The sequence below is a fragment of the Cibotium barometz genome, chromosome 1, assembly GCF_041138505.1.
Source record: "Cibotium barometz isolate CiBa-2024 chromosome 1, ASM4113850v1, whole genome shotgun sequence".
NCBI lineage: Eukaryota > Viridiplantae > Streptophyta > Polypodiopsida > Cyatheales > Cibotiaceae > Cibotium > Cibotium barometz.
Genome location: NC_141046.1, coordinates 68,324,011 through 68,349,065, shown reverse-complemented (window position 1 = coordinate 68,349,065; position 25,055 = coordinate 68,324,011). Strand labels below are relative to the sequence as shown.

Sequence of the window (25,055 nt, the reverse complement as noted above, 5' to 3'; positions counted from 1 at the left end):
GCCCCAAACCGCTCTGGCGCCCCCATAGGTTTTCTTTACTCTTCACGAAGTGGGGATACAACTTCACCGGTCTCATTCCAAGTATCCTCGGCTAGGAGCGCTCCCGCACACGTACAAGGGCCCGAGACCCGCTAGTGAAGGCTTCTTTGGCCTCCTCCTCTCAAACCCATGCTGTGGTTATGAGTAGAGCCCTCCCCCATGCCTAACTTATATATAGCCAGCTTAGGCTTGCTTCTTTAAACGGCAAGGGGCATCAGAGCTGTTTGGGGCCACCACTTCTCATGTGTAAGAGAAATCTAGCTCCCTCTCTCTCTTCAAGTTTCGGTTGTTTTAAGTGCTTGTGTGTGGTGAAGTTTTTGTCTACCGCTCGTTAGTTTTATTGAAGGCCGGTTTCAAGTTCCCTCGAGTAGAATTTGTCAGTCTCATTGACACGCTTTGCAACTGTTTGGGGAACACCTTCAAGGCAACTCTACTGCCATGCAGGAATGGAGAGGAGTTTTCTTAAGCATCTGGAGTGTGGGTCAAGAACCCCTCCTGTCTAGAGGTCCAGTGGGGATCAAGTTGTGCTACAGTCCTGAGTCTCTTTTCCCACCATCCCCTTATATGTCATCTACCTCCCAAAGCAGCCAGGCATGGAGGAACCCTTCTTTCAGGCCACTATTTAGGTTTATATCAGTTTTTTTGATTACTAGTAGAAGTTTTTAGATTGTGTGGAAAAGATTTTTAAAAAGTGTGCAGCCTACATTTTTTGTTTGTTTACAGCACTCTTTTTTTGGCAGTGGAATATTTATGCTTGGCTTCTAACTTGGCTGATTACTTTCGTAGGCAAAAGGCGAAACATTTGAAGGCCATTGCAGAAAAGCTAACAGCTGCCCCATATGATGGTTGTGTTCCTTGCACTATGGATGAACTTGTATGCTTTCGAACACATTATATGATACCATTGTTTTAATCTTTGAGTCTTACAATAGAGGGAATTTTCAGTTCAGCAAATGATGTAACCTTCATAACCATCAAATGCAGACAAAATTGAGACAGTTCTACAGTTCTGCCCGACTAGTATATTTGATAGACTTTGCAAAAGATAACTAGTGTGCTACCCATATTTGACCATCTTCTGACTAATGTCGGGTCTATTTTTGGCTGAAAACCACAATCTTCAAATAGTTGGGGGCAGAAGAATCATAAGCAATTTATCTTGGGTTATTTCAAAAAGGAAAGAGAATTTAAGATGACGTTTTCCTTGAAAAAAGTACGAGATCCTCTTCATGGAACAAGTTTTATATTTGCTTCACTGATCGATTTGACTATTAATCTATATGGTGGTGATGCTGCAGATTCTTTACCTGGTATGTTTGATGCAAAAGATACTTAAAGAGGGGGAAGGGTGTTGGTGGGTCAGCAGCCCGGTTTTGATTGCTGGACTCTCTTAAGAATGCAAATGCCTTAACGCCACATGCTATGCCCTAGGAAATGAATAGCAGTGCCTATCTTACATGATTGTGTGTGGATGCATAAAGATCCTGAGGTACCTGGAGGATCATCAGAAGCTTTCTGGGTTTGCCATGGCATAGAGAAAGCATTTCATGTGCTAGCATCACACACACGTGCTTCATGCATGAGAATTTGGGTTTTCAACTTTTTTCAAAAACAAACTCAAGTTGAAAAAGTTTTAGACCTTGTCCTTTTACTTGGACTTTGATTTTGAAAATCCCCCCAGACGGGGTTTAGCACAATCTTGTCACACACTTAAAACTTTTAATACACTTAATCAATATTAAATGCGACAACACAAACAAAGTAGTAATGCTTAAATTGATTGACACAAGACACTAGGAATGAAAAGAGCTGACCCCCCTTGTAATATATTGTATTAGCAAGGATTTTCCAAGATACAAGCTTCATAGGCATTGAATGCGTGTTTTCCAATGACACTTTAGACAATAAACAAATTTCAAACATGATTTTGTCGATGTAAAATGTCGAAATCCAAAGCTTTAAGCATCCAATTTCTAACACCCCTGCTGTAGTGGCATCCATACGTAGGTATGCCAGTGCTAGGCCGAGACATAGGAGACCTTAATGACCAAGCATGTGGATGTAGAGCAAAAAAAGAACCAATAGGAGCTCTTACCTACAAACACGATCGAGTTTGTAGGCTTGGATCAGCAAATACCCAAGATGTCGACGTCAGAGTGCACAGAAGCACTGAAGTAGGCACTGCAGGGGTTGATATGAACAAGCATGTAGTGGGTATGATCATTTGGGTATCGTACAATAGCACGGTAGCAAAGCAATGACAGTTTCCAGCAGCCGTCCATGTGTACGGAATGCTTGCGCAAAAGTACGGGATAGAGGCACAAGAGGTTGGGGCTGATTTGCAAATGTATGGGTTGGTTGGTGTAGGCGTTTATTAACACCACACATATGCGAATGGGAGCCACCGACTTCTCGAACATACAAGCTCCTTCAATCAGAAGGCATCAGAAAAAGCTGTAGTCAACTAGCTGCCCCAGCACCATGGGGGGGCTGCCTGTTGACTCTGGAGGGAGAGGTCATCTCTACCGGCTCCGTAAAACGATGGATCAAACGGCAGACCGAGCTGGCCAGCTACCTACGCTCTGAGTCAGGCGCGGCCAGAGTGTGGTGGGAATGCTCTGGAGAGGCGGTACAGCCAAAGTAGAGGGAGCTGTAGGGATGAGAGTCAGAGTAACTTTGGGGGGGGGGTGGGCTTTCGATGATGGGCCCGCCCATGGCTTTGGAGGGTTAGGACTCAGAAAGCCTCTCGGGAAACTAAAAGCGTGGAGGGGGATCTCGATGAGGTAATGGTCTTTGGATGGGGGGTTGAGGGCAAGTTCCTTGAAGGTACTGGGGGGCCCCATCACCGTCGTCCGGGGCTATTGAGATAAATGCTCGTAACGGTTCTTTGACACAACCGTATCCTCTTGTATCGTGCTAGCTTGGCGTGCCTAGGGGTGCCACTCTGCTGTGGAAGTCGGCCGGCGGTTCCGCCTCTTGCCAGTGGTTTGCCACTCTCCTCCTACGCCGGTCTTGACTGAGCTCGGGTGTTGGTACTCTAGTACGTAGGGGCTTGCGTCCCTCCTAGCCCCTTGGGGAGGATTTGAGCTGGGCCCGGGGGGGGGGGGGGGGGGGGGGGTTGTTTTGGGGGGACCACTAGAGGCGGCCTTTTTGACTGCCGGTGAGAAAAAGCTCCAATGAGGTGTCCCATCTGTCAACAAATGAAACATTGGCCTAGGAGGCTCAACTCTTTGCAAAATAGGGTCCCCGTGAAGGCTAGGGAGTGATATGTCATGAGGCACTAACTCTAAAGAGGCAATGCAGATACGAAGGGATGGAATCCCAGGCATTTGCGCAAGAACCGAAGTGGCGGTGGGAGGGGATTCCGTCACTCTCCTGATAGCACCATCTATCACCGGGAGGAGAGGAAGGTATTCCTTCCTAAGACCTGGAAAGTAGACTATCTCAGGAAAGCCTGAGACGCGAGCTAAAGGGTCGGACGCCGGGTCGAAGTCGTGTTGCCACTCGCAAAGACGGCCTGGGCCATACGCAGTGCGACGGGGTTCAGCTGCATGACTTTGTTCTAAGTTGCAAGTGAATTGAACTCAACATAATAGTAGCTGCATCCCAAGGGATGAATGTCAGTTATCTTTCCAGGTGTGCCAAGAAGGCTTGCCTGTAAACAGATCCTTGAATTGGCTGTGCGTCGGGCAACTACCCACAATCTTGCATATCAAGGTGAAGGCCTCTAAAGAAGCAATTGTCAAAGCGAGGAGCTGGAGATCCTCTTCTAAAAGGAGAGGCAAGGGACAACGGTCTCGGTTGGGGATGATGGAGTGGCTGTCATCACCATGGAGTCCTCCTTGGGGATTCAAGACTAGACGTTGCTGAAAGTTGGCACAGTGAAAAAAAACCCAAAAGCTTAAAGCACGTGTCCAGGAAGAAGGGGGAGAGGGTAAGGAGGGGAGGGGAGGGGAGGGGGGGGGGGTGAGAGTGGGCGGAAGCACGGAAGGAGGAGGGGAGGAACAAAACTGAGGCGAGGGGGGGCAAGGGCAAGGGAGGGACATGAACGAAGCGGGAGCGGGAGGTAGAAGCAAAGGCCGAGGGGGCACAGGCGGCTAGGGAGGGCGTTGGCGGGAGGCAATGGAGGGGGGCGCAGGTGGAGAGGAGGGGAGTCGAGAGGGGGCACTGGCGGGAGGTGATGGAGAGGGGGTTGTGCACAGGCGCAGGGGGAAGCACTGGAGTGAGGCGAGGGGGGGGGGCAGGGGGCGCTTTGCACAGGCGAAGGGGGATGATGGTGGGCAGGTGCAGTCGCGCAGGGAGGGAGCTCCAGCTACACAGTAATCGAGGTTTGCATTGCCTTCAATATTTCTTCGCGATGGAAGCTTTATTAGAAATGTATGTCAGCACCATGTAGAACCATGTTTCAATACTAGGACTCTCCCAAATCCTCGCTCTAATACCTATTTCTCTATCCAAGAAACCATCTTGAGCGCCTAGACCAAGCTTCAGGTGCTAGATCTTTTGTATTGGATAATCCCCCATTCCCAAAGTTGTACTTTCCAAATATTTAGACGGCCTGGAGTCCGCCAAACCCCTTTCATATTGGGAAATGTCTGGGTTGATGTCAAAGAGCCCCAATGCCACCTCCCCCCTCAGCGAGACACATCCCTAGCACCCAACCCCCGAGGAGGGTGGAGGTAGGTGGTAGATGATCAGGCAGAGACAGCATCGATGCCTTGCTAGAGCAACACCCTGCTGCTGGGTGAGACAGTCCGACGGGACCTAGGTGGAAATGGTCGTGTCAGAGAACCGTTTTTTGAGCATTTATCTTAGGATCACCCGTCTAGAGTGGAGGCATCCCCCTCCCCTAAAACCCCCCTACCGTCTCGAGAGCAGTAACGTCGATTGCTAATAGCCCATGACTCTGGGAGGAGCCGCCATTCGAGTTCCGTTAGCAAATTGATGCATTAGTTCTTGGAGCTTGTCGCGATGATGGTTGCTACTTCCTGCCCTGGAAGTCTCTAGGTGGTCCACCCCCTAATCACGGGGCAGCCAATGGACTATAGTTTCTTCAGATTCCTACCAGTGGATGCGGGCGACCATAGTTAAAAAAAGAAGAAGAAAAAAAACCTTCTATTAGTTACCGATAAAACAACAAGAATGGCTAAGTACAAATCCGTTTCCAAAGGTAAACGTGATTCAAGATGAACAAAGGGAAGGATCCCTCTCTATGTCGAGCGTTCCCTAGCAGCCTTCCTCTCTGATGGATGCCTCTTAGCAGCATCCCTCTCCATCCTCTCCAACTTCCCGCTCCCCCTCGGCTCCTCCCACCCTCGCCCACCCTCGCCTCCGTCTCTACCCACAATCGCTCCTTCTGCCCCTTCCTCTTCTTTTGTGCCTACCATCTCCTCCCTTCCCCCCCCCTTCCCTTTCCGCCTCTCCAGAGCATTCCCGTCGAGCCCCCACAGTCCCTGATCTGGAGAGGAGAGAGCCGGCGAGTTTCGTTCATTGCTGGATTCATCGTTTCTCAGAGCCGGTGGAGATTGACCATTGCGGCCTCACCAGTGATGGCTCTCCCACCTAAGTCTCCAGGCGGGCCCCCCAAGATCTTGGGGTAGCCTTTGGATTATAGTTTCTTCCGGTGTCTTCCGACGGAAGGGATAGATAGGCTTGAGGAGACTGTAGCCCCTATTCGGCTATGTGTGGTCTTCCACCACTCTAGACCCTCTACGCCAGAGAATGGCGCGATAATCTTCTCTTTCCCCTTGAGCAGAGCCCCGGGGAGAGTGGGATCCAGAGTTGGTGGCCGCTACCGTTCAGGGCCATGCAGTTGAGCTATCAGAGCATCTTCAGGATATCCGCATCACCAACGTTCTTACTCATCTATGGCCCTTGGCCAGGATGGAGAGCTCGGTCGATCAGCCCACAGAGACCAAGGAGGGGAGATGGTGACCTCCAGCGTAGAGGTGCTGCTTTTTGTGTTCATGCATACCTCTATCGCAGTACCTCTCCCACCTCCTTACAAATATCTTCATTGTGATCGATGGAGCACGGAGTATGCATACTCTCGCGCTCGGGCAGAGTGCCAGAACATGGAGAGGAGGATCCACATCCACTTAGTGCGACTTCGCACCAGCACAAATTGTAACTATTCCCCGTCTAAACCCGCACCCAACACTCTGCAAATGGAGGGCAGTTCCAGTAGTTCCTCCTCACACACAGATTGATATGAGGATTATCTCATGGAACATTCAGGGTTTAGGGGGGCCTCAGTGCTTTCAGGGACGAGGCGTCCTTAGAGGAGAGCTTTAGCGAGCTATGGTGGGGGGACCTATTGACATTCTTTTCCTCCAGGATCATCACCTTACTGAGGGGTGCACTTGTCGCTGCGGGAAGATTCTACCAGGCAACAATCATACTTTTTGGTCTCCATCCTTCAGCCCTTCAGGGACATAGGGAGGAGTGTCTCCGTGTCAACGAGTAGCTTCTGCCGTCTGTGATGACAGGATAAAGAGTCTTAGGGGACAAGACCCTTGGCATCTTCCAGAGTTTGGCCATAACCCTGGGAGTCTTAGCTTCTCTAGATTGGATAGGCGAAGCACTGGCCCCAACCTCTCTTGGTTGGACAGGTTTTATGTCAATGAGTGGGCTTGCAGTCGTGGAGGCATGGTTGGTATTGTAGCAGGCACTACATTTTCAGATCACACCCCAGTTATTATGTCCCTAGAGGACCCATGGAGGCATGACAGGCATGCGAGCTCCAGGATTCGAGATAGACTCATCCAGGACCCCGAGATCTGCAGCTGGATCGAGCACATATGGGCGGGACTAGACTTTTCCTCAGGCTCGACAGCGTGCACTTTGGATGATGGCCTGGGAGAGATCAATGTTTTTCTCCAGGAGCATCACCTTACTGAGGGGCGCACCTGCCGTTGCGGGAAGATTCTACCAGGCAGTAGTCATACTTTTTGGTCTCCATCCTTCGGCCCTTCAGGGACGCAGGGAGGAGTGTCTCCCTGTCAATCAGTAGCTTTTGCCGTCTGTGACATGATAAAGAGTCTTATGGGACAGGACCCTTGGCATCTTCCAGAGTTTGGCCATAACCCTGGGAATCTTAGCTTCTCTCGATCAGATAGGCGGAGCACTGGTCCCAACCTCTCTTGGTTGGACAGGTTTTATGTCGATGAGTGGGCTTGCAGTCGTGGAGGCATGGTTGGTATTCTAGCAGGCACTACAATTTTAGATCACACCCCAGTTATTATGTCCCTAGAGGACCCATGGAGGCATGACAGGCATGCGAGCTCCAGGATTCCAGATAGACTCATCCAGGACCCCGAGATCTGCAGCCGGATCGAACAGATATGGGCGGGACTAGACTTTTCCTCAGGCTTGACAACGTGCACTTTGGATGATGGCCTGGGAGAGATCAATGTTTTCTTACAGGATGCAGCCCAGAGTAGATTGGAGGGATTTCGAGAGCAAGAGAGGAGTCTGAGGGGTTGGCCTCTTTACAGCGCATTGAGGAGAGTTCCCCAGACAGCCCGTGGATTGAGAGTCGGATTGCTACCGCCCGCACGGAGATTCAGTCCATTGAGGAGAGAAGGGTGGAGTATAGATACCATGCGAGGGCGTCATTCCAAACTCAAGCCGGTGATTGACAGAGTTACCGGAGATTTCTTTGAGATAGTTGGCCCGCACAAGAGGAGAGACGGTATTCGTAGGCTGCGTGGCCAGGATGGAGCTATTGTTTTTGATCCGCCACATGTGAGAGCCATCGCCACAGATTTCTTCCGATCTCTTCTCAGCGGTGCCCCATTATCCCCCCAGGTGATGGATGCACGCGAGAGAGTTTTGAGGCACACAAGAGAGGTGGTTCCCCCCTCTCTTCGGTCTTTCTTATTGACCCCTTTCACTTCAGAGGCAAAGGCGGAGGCGGCGATGGGCTTCCTGTCTCTGTCTTTCTTCCCGATTGGGACCTCATGGAAGGTGGCCTTTGCGCAACCTTCAATGAGATTATACTCATAGGTGCTGTGCCAGAGAGGCTCACAGTGGGCTTGATACATTTGATTCCCAAGGAGGGTGGTGATAGCTTGGAGATCCGGCAGTGGAGATCCATCACCCTTCTAGGGACGGCCTATAAGATTTTGGCCAAGGCCATCAGCAGGCGACTTCAGCTTTCTCTCCCAGACTTGATCCACGACACTCAATCTGGTTTTGTTTAGGATCGGAGCATCCTGCACAACATATTTACCTTTTGGGAGGCAACAGCGTCGGCCAGGATGCGGCAGTAGGACCTCATTGTGCTACTCCTAGACTTTGAGAAAGCTTATGAGAGGGTGGATTGGAGCTTTCTGGAGGGCACAATGAGCCAGATGGATTTCCCCATGGAGTGGATTCGTGGAGTCTCAGGACTTTATTCAGCATCACACAGCCAAGTTCTCATTCAGGGAGCCCGAGGCGTCAAATTCCCCCTTTCCCGCTCAATTTCACAGGGCTGTCTTCTCGCGCCGTACCTTTTCCTATTTGTTGCTGAGGCCATGAGTAGTTTTCTCTCCGCCCAGGAGACCGGACTTTATGGATTGCACCTTCCCCTCTGCACACATGAGGAGCTGCTGGACTTAGAGTTTGCAGATAACACATCAGCCTACCTTGCTGGAAATGTTGGGAATCTCCAGAGATTCACAAAGGCGATTGAGATTTTCTACCGAGCATCAAGAGCATAGATCAACTGGCACAAATCTGTGCTTTTTGGGTAGGCTCAGCACCCGCCCCAACTTGGAGACCAGTTGAGGCTTCCCAGTCGATGCCAAGGGGCACTCCAGTCCGCTACCTCGGTTGCCAGGTTGGCATTGATATCTCCTGAGTAGCAGCTTGCTCTACTTTTTTCTGAGTATTCGGAAGAAGCTTTTATACTGGAGCTCGGCGAGGCTATCCCTAGTAGGCAGAGTGGTGGTGGTGAACCAGGTACTGCTTGCCACCATGTGGTACATCACTTTGTGCTGGGCCTTTTCTCAGGCATGTATTGGCCAGGTACAACGTTTGATCCGGAACTTCTTGTGGGCTGGAAGTGATGGGAGGCCAGCCAGGGCCAAGGTGGCATGGAGAGTGATCATTCAGCCACGTAGCAGAGGGGGCCTTGGCCTCATCGATCCCGCTCTACAAAGCCGTGCCCTGCTGGGCAAGTTGATTGTCAGAGGACTCCTACCCGGTGGTGAGGCTTAAAGGGATTTCCTCTTGGCCTAGATTTCAGCCTGCACTCCAAGCCTTGGAGGCCCATGGCCGCAGAGTACTAGATGGATCTTCACAAAGATGCAAGCCCACAGTTTTAGCACTGCCTTTGAGGACAAATTTGCAGCCAGTCTACTTTGTGCTTGGAATCATCTCAGGCCAGCCCTCAGACAGTGTGTTCCAGTGGCCTCAGAGGAGCAACTTTGGCAGCCATTGGTCTGAAACCCCCTGATCCGTTTACCTAGTGGCCACATGCTAGGGGCCGGACCGTATATATCCTAGGGTGCCTTGAACATGGGACCAGCCAGGTCTCTCGGAGATTGGATTGCACATAGGTAGCTACCTTAAGAGGAGCAGGAGAGGCTTGACAGGGATCCGAGGTAGAGACAGGCTCAACATCGACATCGACTCAGCCATTCCTCAAGAGTGGTTGACTCCTATTCTAGTCCCGACCCCCCCGATGTGGGTAGGCGTGATTACCAAACACAATATCCTCGTGGCGGTCCATGAAGCAAATGAGGACAGTGGTCTGCTTAACTTTTCTAGTGGATCCCATGGCAAACTAGAGAGAGCAGAGCAACCTTTGGAGGATTTCACAGGCTGCACCTTACAAACAGTGAGGGTGAGTGGTTTTCGGGCACGGGAATGGCACATAGATCCAGCACCGGCCAAGGTGGCCAAGGAGAGACTATGGTAGCTATGGATTTGGGAGACACGCGGCTGCAGTGGGACCCTGGAGAGTGGACTTGGCATGATCCCGCAGATCGGGAGGAGACTCTGGATCCCCTCCATAGCGCTTCCTTTTAGATTTTTGGAAGAGGCTTTGGGACAGCTTTCGGCCGAGGAAGATCACTCTCTTTCTTTGGTTGATGGCACACAGGAGTCTTTCGGTCGGTACTTGGCTGGCAGTCGGAGGTCGGTCAGCAGCTTGCCCGAGGTGCAGTGTCACCATTTGGCCACCCAAATGGTTCACTCTTGCTTTCACACTATGTACATATTGGATTGGTGTCCATGGCTTATGGAATATGCCTATGCAGGTGATTGACACGTGTCATGCTGTATAGTTGGATATGATATTCCGCTGGGACTTGATGTTATCATGCCCGGAATATCTGGAGGACTTGGCTTTCCGCTGGGACTTGTGCCTTTGTGTACATGCCCGGAAACGCCTGGAGGACTTGGCTTTCCGCTGGGATTTGTGCCTTTGTGTACATGCCCAGAAACGCCTGGAGGATTGGCTTTCCACTGGGTCTGGTATCGCATATACTTGCCTGGAAACGCCTGGTCTTATATGGTTTCATGAACGGAAATTGCTCATGCCAATGCTGCATTGCATAGCATCTTTATGTGCTTGCCTGCAAATGAAATTGCATGCTGTTTTCATGCCTGCATGACCTATGTGTAGTTCCGGGCTAGGGGACGCCCGCCCATGAACCGTGCGTGTGAAACTGTCTGCTGACATGGTTGTGTGGCATGTGAACAGGTGGTAAGTATTACCCAATCTAGGCTCAAATAGCCCTTAGGACTTAGCCAATATTTATAAGTGAGTGCGTTCCCACTTCATTAAAGTTTGGGCGCCCAAAAGTCACTTATAAATTATGACCGCTTCCAAGTTCACACTCACTGAAGTCCCGAGGCGGACAAGACTCAATGTCCAGGACCTGATCCTCTCTTTTTACTCATAAATGGGCATCTCCCCATGTCCCTTCACCTGATTGGACCCCAATTCACTTACTTATTAAGAGAAATTCGTGTTTTCTCTTCATGAGGATTTTTGGAGGCTGAAAACTCTGTTTTTCCACCATTTCTCTCCATTTCCAAGCTCTCCATAGCCATACCCAACTTGCTAGGGTGTTTTCCAAGCCTCCAAGAGGTTTCCAAGTGCTAATCACTCTCCTACTCACTCCCAATGACTGAAATTCAGCAAAACAGCTCTCATTTTTGCTGTAATTTCTGGTCTTTTTGCTGAAAACCCTAATTTCAGCCTTCCTTTCTCAAGTTGAACCATAGGGGAAGCTTTCCCAAGGTTCCCTTCATCCTCTTGAAGACTTTTGTCGCGAAGGATTGCGGCAAATCGAAGATATCCACACTTCTAAAGCTTTCAACGCGAAGGCTTCCGCTTGCAACAACTTCTATGAAGACTGGTAAGGTAATTGGACAATGTATTGTCATTACTTACTCAGTAGAAGGGCAGGACTCCTTGTTTAGCCGCCCTGCGTGGTATTTCTCTTGTCCTATGTGCTCTTGAAGATGTTGCTACCTTGCTTGGTAGAACATAGAGCCAATGGTAGAGAATATGGGCACTGAAGTCGGGCCGGGGCATCAAGGCAGCTCCTTGGTAATCTACATCGACATACCATTGTTTTCTAAATGCTGAATTTCATATGCATTGGCATGGAGGATTTGGCAATGGATGCCCGTGAAGCTATGTATTGAATTTCTCCAATAGTAATACAATTTACTCAAGGGAGGGGTCGGCCGTTCCGGCTCATTGTGTGTCTCTTGTCAATTCAGCAATTTACTTCTTGTATTTGAGCAAGTGTCCTTCAAATCTTAGTGTATTTAAGTGTATTGATTAGCATTGTGTTCAACCAAGTTACATTGGTATCAGAGCATACGGTTCTCTTTCACTTCTATCGTGAGAGACGATCACCGTGAACACTAGCTATCTCTACACTTAGAACATTATGGACAGCCATACAATGAATGTTGGAGATGCTAATACAAGAGGCAGGGACAATGAAATGCATGCCTCCAATGCTTTACAGGATGAGCAAACTCATGTGGTGCACAATAGGGAACATGAATATGTGGGACAGCCGTCTCGTGGCAAAGAGAAGATGCAAGAAGAAGAGTCGATAGTCTTGAGGGCTGAACTTACTCGTATGCAGGCTCTTCTCCAAGCACAACAAGAAGAATTGAATCTCTATCGCCGCGAGGATCCATTGGTACATGACAATTTGAAGACCAAGAAAGCTGAATCTTATATGGATCATGCAATGGCAATGATTGCTCAAGAGTTGCACATGCAACCGAGGGATGCAGCACGTGCATACTTGGCTCGTACCGAGGATGCCTATGCAGAAAAGGCAACCATCCCACATGTCTTGGAATCCCCACAAGTGCCCGAACAAGAAGTTATGTCTAAGAGGATGAATCTCCATGCTATGGGAGAGGAACAATCAGTGACTTCACGCCATGCAGGAATATCTCATGTAGCCCGTGAAGGATACAATGTTTATGGCAGTGGTCAAAATGTATGTCAAATGCCATTGCCGGCTGAAAATGTACATGCACAACACATGCAATATGGGCTGCAATTTTCTGTTGGTGCAGGTATTCCGCGTATCTCTCATGCCTTCGAGTGTGCTCGTGAGGGAGAAGCTATGGCTGAAAATGTATCAATGCATGTTGAGGGGCCAGCCATGCCTCATGCTTATAGGGCACATGTATCTATGCCTTATGCATCACCTTTTGGTCCAAAAATGATGCCAGTCACACAGGAGCTGTCCCAATGGACAAACATGGGGGAAAACATGTTGAGATGCACACACATGCATCAAAGTCTCGTGACTTCAAAGCCGGAGACAAATCTGTGAAGTTTGACACATATCATGGAGAATATGTGCATCAAAGGCACTTGCTATTATTGCCCAGTTTGATATTGCTTTCAGTGATGAGGATTTCACTCAGAAATCCATGATCCGGCATGTAAACATGTTCATGAAAGGCACTGCTGCCCATTGGTGGCTCACGGAGAAGCTCTCACCAAATCCTGTTAGATCATGGAAAGAGTTCAAGGAGAGGTTCTATGCTCAATTCTTGCCTCCCAATGCATTGAATGAGATAACAATGAAGTGGGATTGGGTAAAGCAAAATGAGGGAGAATCGGTAAATGCATATGTACAAAAGTTTTGGAAAGTGCTTTTGGAGGTGTCTCCATTTATGCATGTCACCGAGGCGGAAAGGAAGAGAAGGTTTCAATCGGGATTGCAACCCGTGTACAAAGCGGGATTACAAATGTATCTTGGTCATACCTTACACCAATTAATCGCAGCTGCCACCGCCACCGAGCAATTGGAACTCAAATTGAGTCGATCCAATAAGGCTAAACCCTCATTTCAAGGCAAAGAGAGGGCTGTCCAAAACCTGCAAAATGATGGACAACCACCTAAAAGGGACCAAAACCAAGCCAAATCAGGTCCAAAAGCTGAAAATAAGTTTGCTAAAAAGCGCCCTTATAAGCCGGCAAACTTTGGTCTTAGTGCTGAGAAGAAGGAGCAATATATGCGTGAAGGCAAATGCTTTACTTGTGGCAGCACTGAGCACATGGCAAGAGCATGCCCAAATAAGAAGAACAAAGCTGAAAATGCTAATGTACCGAAGCCTAATGTGCATATGGTTCCGGATGTGCAGGGCAACACTTCACATGATAGCAAAGATAGGGTTGTATGTAAAGCTTGGGGACAGCTCAAAGATCAACCCGCTTTGTTCATGTTTGATGATTGTGCATCGGAGAATTTCATATCCACTCAGATGGCAGCTGCTTTGGGTATTGAAGTGGAGGACATGGGTCCTCAAATTGAAGTAGGGGCTGCCTTTGTTGGTAGAGAAGTGCAGGTCATGCCTATTTTTGGCAAGTTGCGCATACACATTCAAGGCTATGTGGATCATGAGGATTTTCTTGTGGCGCCTTTGAATGGCTGTGATGTATTGCTTGGAAAGCCTTGGCATACACGTATTGATCCGTGCAAGGCTTACAAGACTAACAGGATCACCTTCATGCATAAAGGCCGGGAACATGTAATTGATGCTGGTGAAGAGGGTGATACCATTCCCCTTGTATCTCATGTACAAATTAAGAAAGTAATGAAAAAGAGTGTTTTTGCGTACTTGATTTTTGTACGAGATCATGTTGAGAAAAATAATGTACATGTAAACACTCTTAGTAATGATAGGCTGAAATTTTTGCAAGAGCACAATGATTGTTTTGCTGATGAGTTACCAAATGAGTTACCACCTGTACGACCGGAAGATCATCGCATTGATCTTGTGCCGGGTAGCTCACCGCCTAATAGGCCAGCCTATCGTGTAAGTGCATCCCAAAAAGAGGAGATCATGAAGCAAGTAAATGAGCTTCTTGAGAAGGGTTTGGTTCAGCCAAGCTCTTCCCCATATTGTTCACCCGTCCTCTTAGTTCAAAAGAAGGATGGATCCTTTCGTATGTGTGTGGATTATAGAGCTTTGAATAAGCTTACCATCAAGAATAGGTTTCCGATTCCACGCATAGACGACATCCTTGACAAGTTGGATGGATCGGCATGCTTTAGCCGAATTGATCTCAAGAGTGGATATCATCAAGTGCGTGTAGTGCCTGGGGATGTACACAAAACTGCTTTCAGGACAGCATTTGGGCTTTATGAGTATCTTGTTATGCCTTTTGGTCTTACAAATGCCCCGGCTACATTCAATAGAATGATGGATCGCATATTCCGTGGGTAGTTCTTTGATGACATACTAGTCTTCTCGAAGACCGAAGAAGAGCATAAAGCTCATTTGGCTATTGTTTTTGAAGAGCTCCATAAGCATAAACTCTTCATAAATGCAAAGAAGAGTGAGTTCTTCTTGTCAGAGATACATTATCTTGGGCATATTGTGTCCAAAGATGGAGTGCGGATGGATCCTGCAAAGATTGATGCAATTCGGAATTGGCCCGAATTGAGTTTAGTGCATGAGATCCGTAGTTTTCTTGGATTATGCTCTTACTACCGCAGTTTCATTCGGCACTTTGCATGGATTGCTTCTCCTTTGCATGATTTGACAAAGAAGAAGGCCGTGTTCAAATGGACTAATGTAGAGAGAGATGCATTCCTCAAATTGAAAGATGCAACTACTCATGGTCTAGTGTTGATCGTTCCGGATTTGCAAAAGCCTTTTTGTGTGGAATGTGATGCATCTGGAAATTGCATAGGGGCTGTCCTTAATCAAGAGGGACATGCCGTGGCTTATGAGAGTCGTAGATTGCATGATGCAGAGCTATCTCTTGGCATTTATGAGAAAGAGCTCTTGGCTGTAATTCATGCACTTACTATATGGAAACATTACCTTCTTGGGTCTGATTTCACTGTGAAGACAGATCACCAGAGTTTGAGATATTTTCTTACTCAAACTAAATTGTCAGAGAAGCATACGAGGATGGCCAATTTCCTCTCTATGTTTCATTTTCAGATCTTGCATACCCCGGGAAAGAAGAATGTAGTGGCCGATGCATTATCACGAAAGCCGTATGTAGCAGCTATCTCGGTTGCCTCTCATGGGGACTTGTCTACCATGCGTGATTTGTATCATACGGATGCTGATTTTGCCACTATTTGGGCTGATTTGATGGCTGGTCATGCACATGCCTCATATGTGATCAAAGAGGGTTATCTCATGAAAGATAATTGCCTATGTGTGGTGTCTGACATGAGGCAAAAGGTTTTGGATGAGTGCCATGCTCCTCCATATGCTGGTCATAGAGGCATAATGCCTACTACGCACATGATTGAGCGGTATTTCTTTTGGCCAGGTATGCGGAAGGACATAGAGGCACATGTACGTGCATGTATCACCTGTCAAAAGGTCAAATTTGATAGGCAAAAGGCACCAGGTTTGCTTCAGCCATTGCCTATTCCCACGCAGCCATGGGAAAGTATTACAATGGATTTCATTATGGACTTGCCACGTACCCAACAGGGTAATGATGCAATTTGGACAATTGTGGACAGGTTTAGCAAGCAAGCTCATTTCTTGCCGGTCAAAAAGACCATCAAAGCTGAGCATATGGTTAAAATATATCTTGCACAAGTGTTCAAACATCATGGAATGCCGAAGTCCATTGTGGGGGATAGAGATCCCAGGACTACAAGTCTCTTTTGGCGGGCCTTATTTGATAATATGGGCACCAAATTGGACTTCTCATCAGCTTATCACCCTCAAACGGATGGGCAAAGTGAGGCTGCAAATTCAGCCGTGTTGGATCTCTTGAAATGTTATGTGGCGGATCAGAAGTCTTCTTGGGAGAAGTACTTACCGCTTGTGGAATTTGCATACAACAACACGGTGCATGCATCTACGGGAAAGGCCCCGTTTGAGATTGTTTATGGTAAGGTGGTTTTGCCACCCATCCTTCGCACAAAGGATGAGATATTTGTAGCTGATGAGTATGTAAGAGACTTGGATACTGCTTTTGCTCAGGTGCAGACAGCCATTGCAAGGTCACAAGACAAGCATAAAAAGGCTGCCGACAAGCATAGAAGGCAATTGGATGTTAAAGAGAATGATTGGGTATTGCTGAAATTTGAGAAAGCAAGACTTGCAAAGAGGCCTGGCAAAGAGGGTGCATATCCTAAGCTTGCAACCAGGTACTATGGACCTTTTCGAGTGATCGAGAAGATCAATGAAGTGGCTTTCAGATTGGCATTACCTAGTCATTGGCACATACACAATGCTTTTCATGTGAGTCTCCTTCGCAAGTATGTAGGGCCGGAGCCCAGTGAAATGGTCATTGAGGATCCACCAGAAGTGGATGAGCTTGAGGAGATCTTGCAGCCAGAGCAGATTGTGTATCACAAGGAATGCAAGCTTGCTCTGCAGGCAAAGTTGTGAGGCGTTACCTTGTGAAGTTTAAGAACTATCTTCCCATTGATGCTAAATGGGTAGATGAAGAGTTCTTCAAAGATTGCCCGCATGTGCTTCAGACATATTTGGATGCATTTCAGTTGCGGACAACTGTTTAGAAGCGGGGGGGAATGTCACCATTTGGCCACCCAAATGGTTCACTCTTGCTTTCACACTATGTACATATTGGATTGGTGTCCATGGCTTATGGAATATGCCTATGCAGGTGATTGACACGTGTCATGCTGTATAGTTGGATATGATATTCCGCTGGGACTTGATGTTATCATGCCCGGAATATCTGGAGGACTTGGCTTTCCGCTGGGACTTGTGCCTTTGTGTACATGCCCGGAAACGCCTGGAGGACTTGGCTTTCCGCTGGGACTTGTGCCTTTGTGTACATGCCCAGAAACGCCTGGAGGATTGGCTTTCCACTGGGTCTGGTATCGCATATACTTGCCTGGAAACGCCTGGTCTTATATGGTTTCATGAACGGAAATTGCTCATGCCAATGCTGCATTGCATAGCATCTTTATGTGCTTGCCTGCAAATGAAATTGCATGCTGTTTTCATGCCTGCATGACCTATGTGTAGTTCTGGGCTAGGGGACGCCCGCCCGTGAACCGTGCGTGTGAAACTGTCTGCTGACATGGTTGTGTGGCATGTGAACAGGTGGTAAGTATTACCCAATCTAGGCTCAAATAGCCCTTAGGACTTAGCCAATATTTATAAGTGAGTGCGTTCCCACTTCATTAAAGTTTGGGCGCCCAAAAGTCACTTATAAATTATGACCGCTTCCAAGTTCACACTCACTGAAGTCCCGAGGCGGACAAGACTCAATGTCCAGGACCTGATCCTCCCTTTTTACTCATAAATGGGCATCTCCCCATGTCCCTTCACCTGATTGGACCCCAATTCACTTACTTATTAAGAGAAATTCGTGTTTTCTCTTCATGAGGATTTTTGGAGGCTGAAAACTCTGTTTTTCCACCATTTCTCTCCATTTCCAAGCTCTCCATAGCCATACCCAACTTGCTAGGGTGTTTTCCAAGCCTCCAAGAGGGTTCCAAGTGCTAATCACTCTCCTACTCACTCCCAATGACTGAAATTCAGCAAAACAGCTCTCATTTTTGCTGTAATTTCTGGTCTTTTTGCTGAAAACCCTAATTTCAGCCTTCCTTTCTCAAGTTGAACCATAGGGGAAGCTTTCCCAAGGTTCCCTTCATCCTCTTGAAGACGTTTGTCGCGAAGGATTGCGGCAAATCGAAGATATCCACACTTCTAAAGCTTCCAACGCGAAGGCTTCCGCTTGCAACAACTTCTATGAAGACTGGTAAGGTAATTGGACAATGTATTGTCATTACTTACTCAGTAGAAGGGCAGGACTCCTTGTTTAGCCGCCCTGTGTAGTATTTCTCTTGTCCTATGTGCTCTTGAAGATGTTGCTACCTTGCTTGGTAGAACATAGAGCCAATGGTAGAGAATATGGGCACTGAAGTCGGGCCGGGCATCAAGGCAGCTCCTTGGTGATCTACATCGACATACCATTGTTTTCTAAATGCTGAATTTCATATGCATTGGCATGGAGGATTTGGCAATGGATGCCCGTGAAGCTATGTATTGAATTTCTCCAATAGTAATACAATTTACTCAAGGGAGGGGTCGGCCGTTCCGGCTCATTGTGTGTCTCTTGTCAATTCAACAATTTACTTCTTGTATTTGAGCAAGTGTTATTTAAGTGTATTGATTAGCATTGTGTTCAACCAAGTTACATGCAGCCACCCCCAGGAGTCTCGATGACATTGCCTTTGGGATTGCTCGAAGGCTTAGCAGCTTTGGCAGCGGATTCTCCGCATCTTCGCTATCGGCTGGGCATCGATCCGGATCATCACTTGGGGTACTGTGGCTTGGGCCACCGAGGCTAGAGTGGTCAAGACTTATGAGGAGGATGGGGGAGGACTACCCTTCAGGTCTCCCACCATCGTATTGCAGCAGTACAAGTCACAGCCCCACCGACAGGTGCCTGGCGACCAGGCTCATGCCAGAAATGGGAGATTTGCAGTAGCATAGTAGCATGGCACATCTGGCGTGCTAGATGCAGTGAGGCCATCAAGGGTACCCACACTCCGCCATGTGAGACCATCAGGAGCATATGGCTCGATATCATTCACACCCTCCGCAGTCATTGGGGGATGCTGCAGGGAGGGTCTGATCGCATGCGGAAGCGACGGGAAGCCTTCTTGAGACTTTGGAGGCCTGGCTCTTTCCTCACAGATAGAGGCGGTGACCCTATTTGGCATTACATACCACCTGTATGGTTGTTCCCCCCCCCCCCCTTCTCCCCCCTGAATGAGATAGCCTTCTCCTCACAAAGCGGCCAGTCGGAGGAGAAGCATCTCTTCCCCCTTTGATCATTAGTTTCTCACCCTTCTATGAGGCGAGTTTGTATCTAGCACATCGTGGTTGTACTTAGCCCTTTGCGATTGTTTTTTCTTTAACTAATTGAAGAATCTTTTTCCGGGAAAAAAAAAACATGCGTCGCGAAAGCGTGTTCTTGAGAAATGTTAGCAAAGAAGATTATACGCTAATCCTATGTTTAGCAAAGACACAAAAGAGAAGGAGAGATAGACCTAATCTATTGTATATTGCCCAAACATGCTATACATAGAATGATCTTGTTGATTCACAGCTTCATGCAAATGATCTTGCTGATTCACAACTTCAAGATGCATACCAATGATCCCTCCAACCCTCTACTTGCAATCGGACAAGAGAAGCTCCTGTCCATCCACAAGTGTCCTTGCTGCCTTGCAAACTCTAACAAATGGATCCTCTTGATCTTTGAATCATGATCCTAATAAATGCTTAATGATCCTATTTATAGGGAAAAGGTATGAATTCGTAATCAAGTCGGTTTTGCCTATTTTTCCCACAAAACATTGTCTAAAAAGTCATATTTTGTGTCCAAACTATGCCCAAAAAGTGTCCCAACCATTGGGCTATGTCTTGGGCACTTCCGGGACTACAAAATCTGCTCTAAATCTGCCCCTAAATCGGAATTAACGGATGCACATGACATCCCCTCTTGCTAAGCTTGAAGCACTATGGTAATCCATACACCTTTGCTCCGATTCTGTTCCGGTCCAATTGAAGAATCCACTTCATATCCACTGGCTCGATCCCCAAGCTGTCTAACTTGATCTTTAAGTTCTCTGGCTCGGTCGGTAGATCTTCTGAATCACATGTAGTCTCTTCCTCCTCCTCATAGGATTCGGGTAGATTTTGTAGAAGCTCCTTTGAAACTATCAGGCCAACCTCATCCTCCTCCAAATAGGGTTTGGAGAGATCTACCTCCTTGGAAACTATCGGGTTGACCTCATCCTCCTCCAAATAGGATTTGGAAACTACCAGGTTGACCTCATCCTCCTCCAGATAGGATTTGGAAAGATCCACCTACTCGATCTGCGGTTCTGGTTGTGGTTTGGTTTTTGACTCTAGCTTTGGCTTTGGTTCTAGTTGCTACTCTAGCACATGCATCCTGAGTAATGGCACCTCCTCAGAAACACCTTTTTGTGTGATCATGTCTCGCAAGAACTCTTGTCTTAGAAGCTCTCTTTTTGTTGCACCAACACTCTCGGTCTTGGGCTACTTCACAAAACTAGGCGATTCCTCCTTGGCCTTTGTTGATGTTGCCATGAACTGTGCCCATTTTTTCTTCAGTTGTGCCAAACTTTGCATGTTAAAAAGCTGGGCTTGACGCGCCTCTTTGTGAAGATTTACTTGATGTGCTTCTTTCTCACGTTGCCAACATTCCTCTTCTAGGAGTCGTTGCATATACTCGGCCATGATTTGTTCGTACCAAGCTTGGCATTCTTGTTCCTTTTTGAATTTTCTTGTTCCCTTTTGTATCGTTCTTCATCTTCCCTCTCTAACAACTTTGCATAGTCTCACACTCACATCGTAAATGTTGTAACTCTTCTTTCCAAGAATCATTCCTCTCCATCGAGGTGAGGTTTTGGTGGAGGGAGAAATAGGAGGAAGTTCTTCCTACCTAGGTTAGACCTAGGCTAAGTCGTTTGCAAATTCTATCCTACATGCAACCCATGCTACATGCAAAAATGGGCCGAAACCCTAAAAACGAAAACCCTAATTTGGTTTTTCTACTTTTCACATTGAATCAAGTGCTGAAAAGATTGTTGCTAGGGCTAAACTCATGCAAAATACCAAAACCCTAATTTTTCCCTACAAATCCTAAAACCCAAACCCTAATTTCAAAAACCCTAATTCAACTGCCAACGTGCACAAAACGTAAGCGAAGGGCTGTTGTAGGACAGCCTAAGCTTTGATACCAATGTAACATGCGTCGCGAAAGCGTGTTCTTGATTAACGCTAAGCAAAGAAGATTAATGCTAATCCTATGTTTAGCAAAGACACAGAAGAGAAGGAGAGAGAGACCTAATCTATTGTATATTGCCAAAACATGCTCTATATACAATGATCTTGTTGATTCACAGCTTCATGATGTATACCAAAGATCCATGTAGCCCTCTACTTGCAATCGGACCACCATTGTGTCCTTGCTGCCTTGCAGACTGACAAACGGATCCTCTTGATCTTTGAACGATGCTCTTAATGAATAAATAATGATCCTATTTATAAGGAAAAGGTATGAATTCGCAATCAAATCGGTTTTGCCTATTTTTCCCTCAAAACATTGTCCAAAAAGTCATATTTTGTGTCCAAACTATGCCCAAAAGGTGTCCCAGCCATTGGGCTATGTCATGGGAACTTTCGGGAATTTGCAGAGCTACAAAATCCACTCTTAAGTCTGCCCATATATTTGCTAATGAGAATATACATGTCTATGAGCATTGGGATTAACGGATGCACATGGCATAGGAGGGATGGAGTCAGCGATGTCAAGGGTGAGTCTGCATGGCCTCAAATCTCTGCTAGGTTTCTCTCTTGAGCCTCTCGCGGGAGCCATCTGAAGGTGACCCACTCTCCGAGAGAGTGGGCCAGTCACTCGCTCATGCGCTCCATGAGACGTGAGGATGGGAGCCAAGCATGTGGCCACTAGGAAGCATAATCAAGGGGTTCCAAACCAACGGCTTTCGTAGTCTCCTTTTTTAGGAATAGGAGAGACTGGTGATGAAGAGTAGAACAAATGTGGTCAATCGGTCCTCAAAGGCAAGGCTAAGCATGTGTCCCCTCATCTCTGTGAAGATCCATCGTGAGCTCCGTGACCACGGACCGCCAAGAACTGCAGTAGGGGCAAGATGTGGGCCAAGAGAAAGTCCTTCCACGGCTCGCCACCTAGGAGTCGTCTTCTCATGATCAACTTGGGCTCTTCTCTGCATAGAAGGCTCAATAATGCCATGGCCACCTTTGTGGCGAGGCTGAATGATGGCTCTCCACGCCATCTTGGCTCATGCCTCCTGTCCAACACTGCGTGATGTGATAAATCATAACCGCTATACCTGAAAAATGCACGCCTTGGAGAAGACATCACACGAGGTGATGTACCACTTGGTGGCGAGAAGGACCTAGTTTGCCATCACTACTCGACCAACGAGTGAGAGCCTGGTTGCGCTCCAATAAAGAAGCTACTTCTGAATGCTCAAAAGAAGGGGGGCAAGATGATGCTCTGGGGTGATGCCAATCCCAACCTAGCAACCAAGATAGCAAACTAGGGTAGCAATTGGAATCATGTGGAGGGACTCAGTTGGTTGCTAAGCCGGGGTAGGGGATGAGCTAACCCAAAATCCACACGACTTGTGTCACTTGATCGGTGTGCGGCTTGAGGCCAACTAGTTATAAATTTATGTTTGGCCATCTGTCGGATGGAATGCACTAGACAACTGTGACTTAGTTCCGAAGTTTTCAAATAATGCCCTCCAAAAATGCAAGGTAAACTTGGAATCTCTATCTGATGTTATGGTGCTAGGCAAACCACAAACTGGATACCAATGCTTGAGAAACAGACGGGCTACGTCCTCGACTGTGTGGCGGTATGCTTGCATGGGATGAGCATGCAGAATTTACTAAAGCGATCCACAATGGTAAAACACTGAGTGTTACGGGATCCGGTGGATGCTGGTAGAGGCCCTACAAAGTCCTTAGATATGTCGATGAAAGGTTCGTCGGGGATAGGCAAAGGTTGAAGTAAACCTGCCTTCTTTGTATGGGGAACCTTGACTTTTTGACAAGTCTTACAGGCTTGTACATGTGCATAGACATCACGACTCATCTTTGGCCAATAAAAGGACCGTTCTAATTTCTCGAGGGTACTGTTGATACCCCTATGTCCTCCAACTAAGGAGTCATGGGCATCGTGGAGAAGAGCGGAATGCTTTTCCAGAGTAACACAGAGACGGTTCTTGTAGAACAACCAACCGTTCTGTACTGAATAGTGGCCAGGCTCAGAATTGAGGGCCAAACTGTACTGAGTACCAAACTCAGGGGAGTGGACATATTGGTCTTTCATACTATCTAAGTCCTTCCCCGTGATTTCGAGAATGGTAGATTCTTGGACTGCCTGGATGCTGGACTTTCGACTAAGAGCATCTGCTACTGAGTTATGCTTACTAGGGATGTATTCAATCATACTTCCAAACTGTTGGAAGATTTGACTCCACCTGGCTTGTCGATCACTGCACTGGGCACTTGGCATAGTCTGAAGCCACTTAAGTGCTTGGTGGTCTGTTTTCACTGTGAAAGCCTATCCATAAAGAAAAGGCTTCCAATGCTTGAGCACTGTGATCACACCCAAAAGCTCTGTCATATACCGAATAATTCTTTTTGGCGACATCCAACTTTCTACTGTAATATGCCACGGGTCTTTTGTCTTGCTGGAGGACTGCACCTATGGCTACATTGCTGGCATCGGTGATGATCTCGAAAGGTTCGTCCCATGATGCTAACTTTAATACAAGTGCTTCTGAGGCAGCTTTCTGGAGTGCATGGAATGCATCAGGCGCCTTGCCTGTAACTGAGACTTTTTGCTTGCGAGTCTTCACCCCCTTGAGCAAGTCGGTAAGAGGTGCTGCAAGGTTGGAAAACTGATGGGACATGGGTACTATAGGCCTGACAAAGACCTACGAATGAGCAGATTTCTTGGGCGGTCTTAGGAATGTCCCAATCTAAGATCTCTTGAACCTTTGATGGATCCAGTCTAATCCCATCGGAACCGATGATGTAGCCCAAATACTGAACTTCCTTAACAGCAAAAATAGACTTTTTGGCGTTTATGTAGAGCTGATTATCTCGCAAAAGTTGCAAGACTTTCTCCACATCTTTCTCATGCTGCTCCGCAATGGCTGAGAAGACTAGTATGTCATCAAGGAATATGAAAATACACTTCCCAATGTGGACTGCGAAAATCCTAGACATCATTTTATTGAAGGTTGCGGGTGCATTTGTAAGCCCAAAAGGCATGACTACGAACTCGTAGTGACCACGCTCTGTCCGAAAAGCTGTTTTTGGAATATCAGCTTAAAAAATGTGGACCTGATGGTAACCACTCTTGAGGTCGATCTTAGTGAGAAACTTAGCACCATCTAAACGCTCCAAAATGTACTCTATCCTTGGCATAGGAAACTTATTCTTAATAGTGAGTTTGTTTAAAGCCCTGTAGTCTACACAAACCAGACTTGTCCTTCTGTTGGACAAATAGGATAGGTGCAGCAAATGGGGAGGAAGAAGGCCGAATGAATCCGGCTCGGAGAGGCTCAGATAATTGCTTTTCTAACTCACCCTCTAAAGTCTTGGAAAGACGATAGGGAAACCTGCTTGGAGGATCTGATCCAGGGACCAAATCAATGTGATGGTCCTTAGGGCGAGAGGGTGGGAGACTGGGCGGGAGATCATCCCTAAGCATAATGTCTTGATGTCTGGATAGGAGGTCTGCTAACTGAGGGACTGAAGATGTAACGGATGCTACTAATGAGGAACATAAAGGAGTGCTCCTTCTGCTCCCTTATGGATAGCTCGTCTGGCGTGGAGATGCGAAATCAATGGGATGCCAAGAATGCTTCTATCGCCACGAATCATGACAAGCTCAGGAAAACCTTTACAAATAGTAAAAGTGTCTTGCCCCCAAACTGGAATAGGCTCATACTAACAGAACCACTGAATTCCTAAGATCA

General features: G+C 47.4%; 1 protein-coding gene across 2 annotated transcripts in view; it reads left to right on the top strand.

Moving 5' to 3' along the window:
• LOC147642376 (uncharacterized) overlaps positions 1–25,055 on the top strand; it is a 156,408-nt gene that overhangs the window by 63,067 nt on the left and 68,286 nt on the right. For both annotated transcript variants that reach the window (XM_086805707.1, XM_086805706.1), the window contains exon 4: positions 826–913. In XM_086805707.1, the coding sequence (XP_086661833.1) occupies positions 826–913 (88 nt within the window). The remainder of the gene's footprint in view (positions 1–825; positions 914–25,055) is intronic.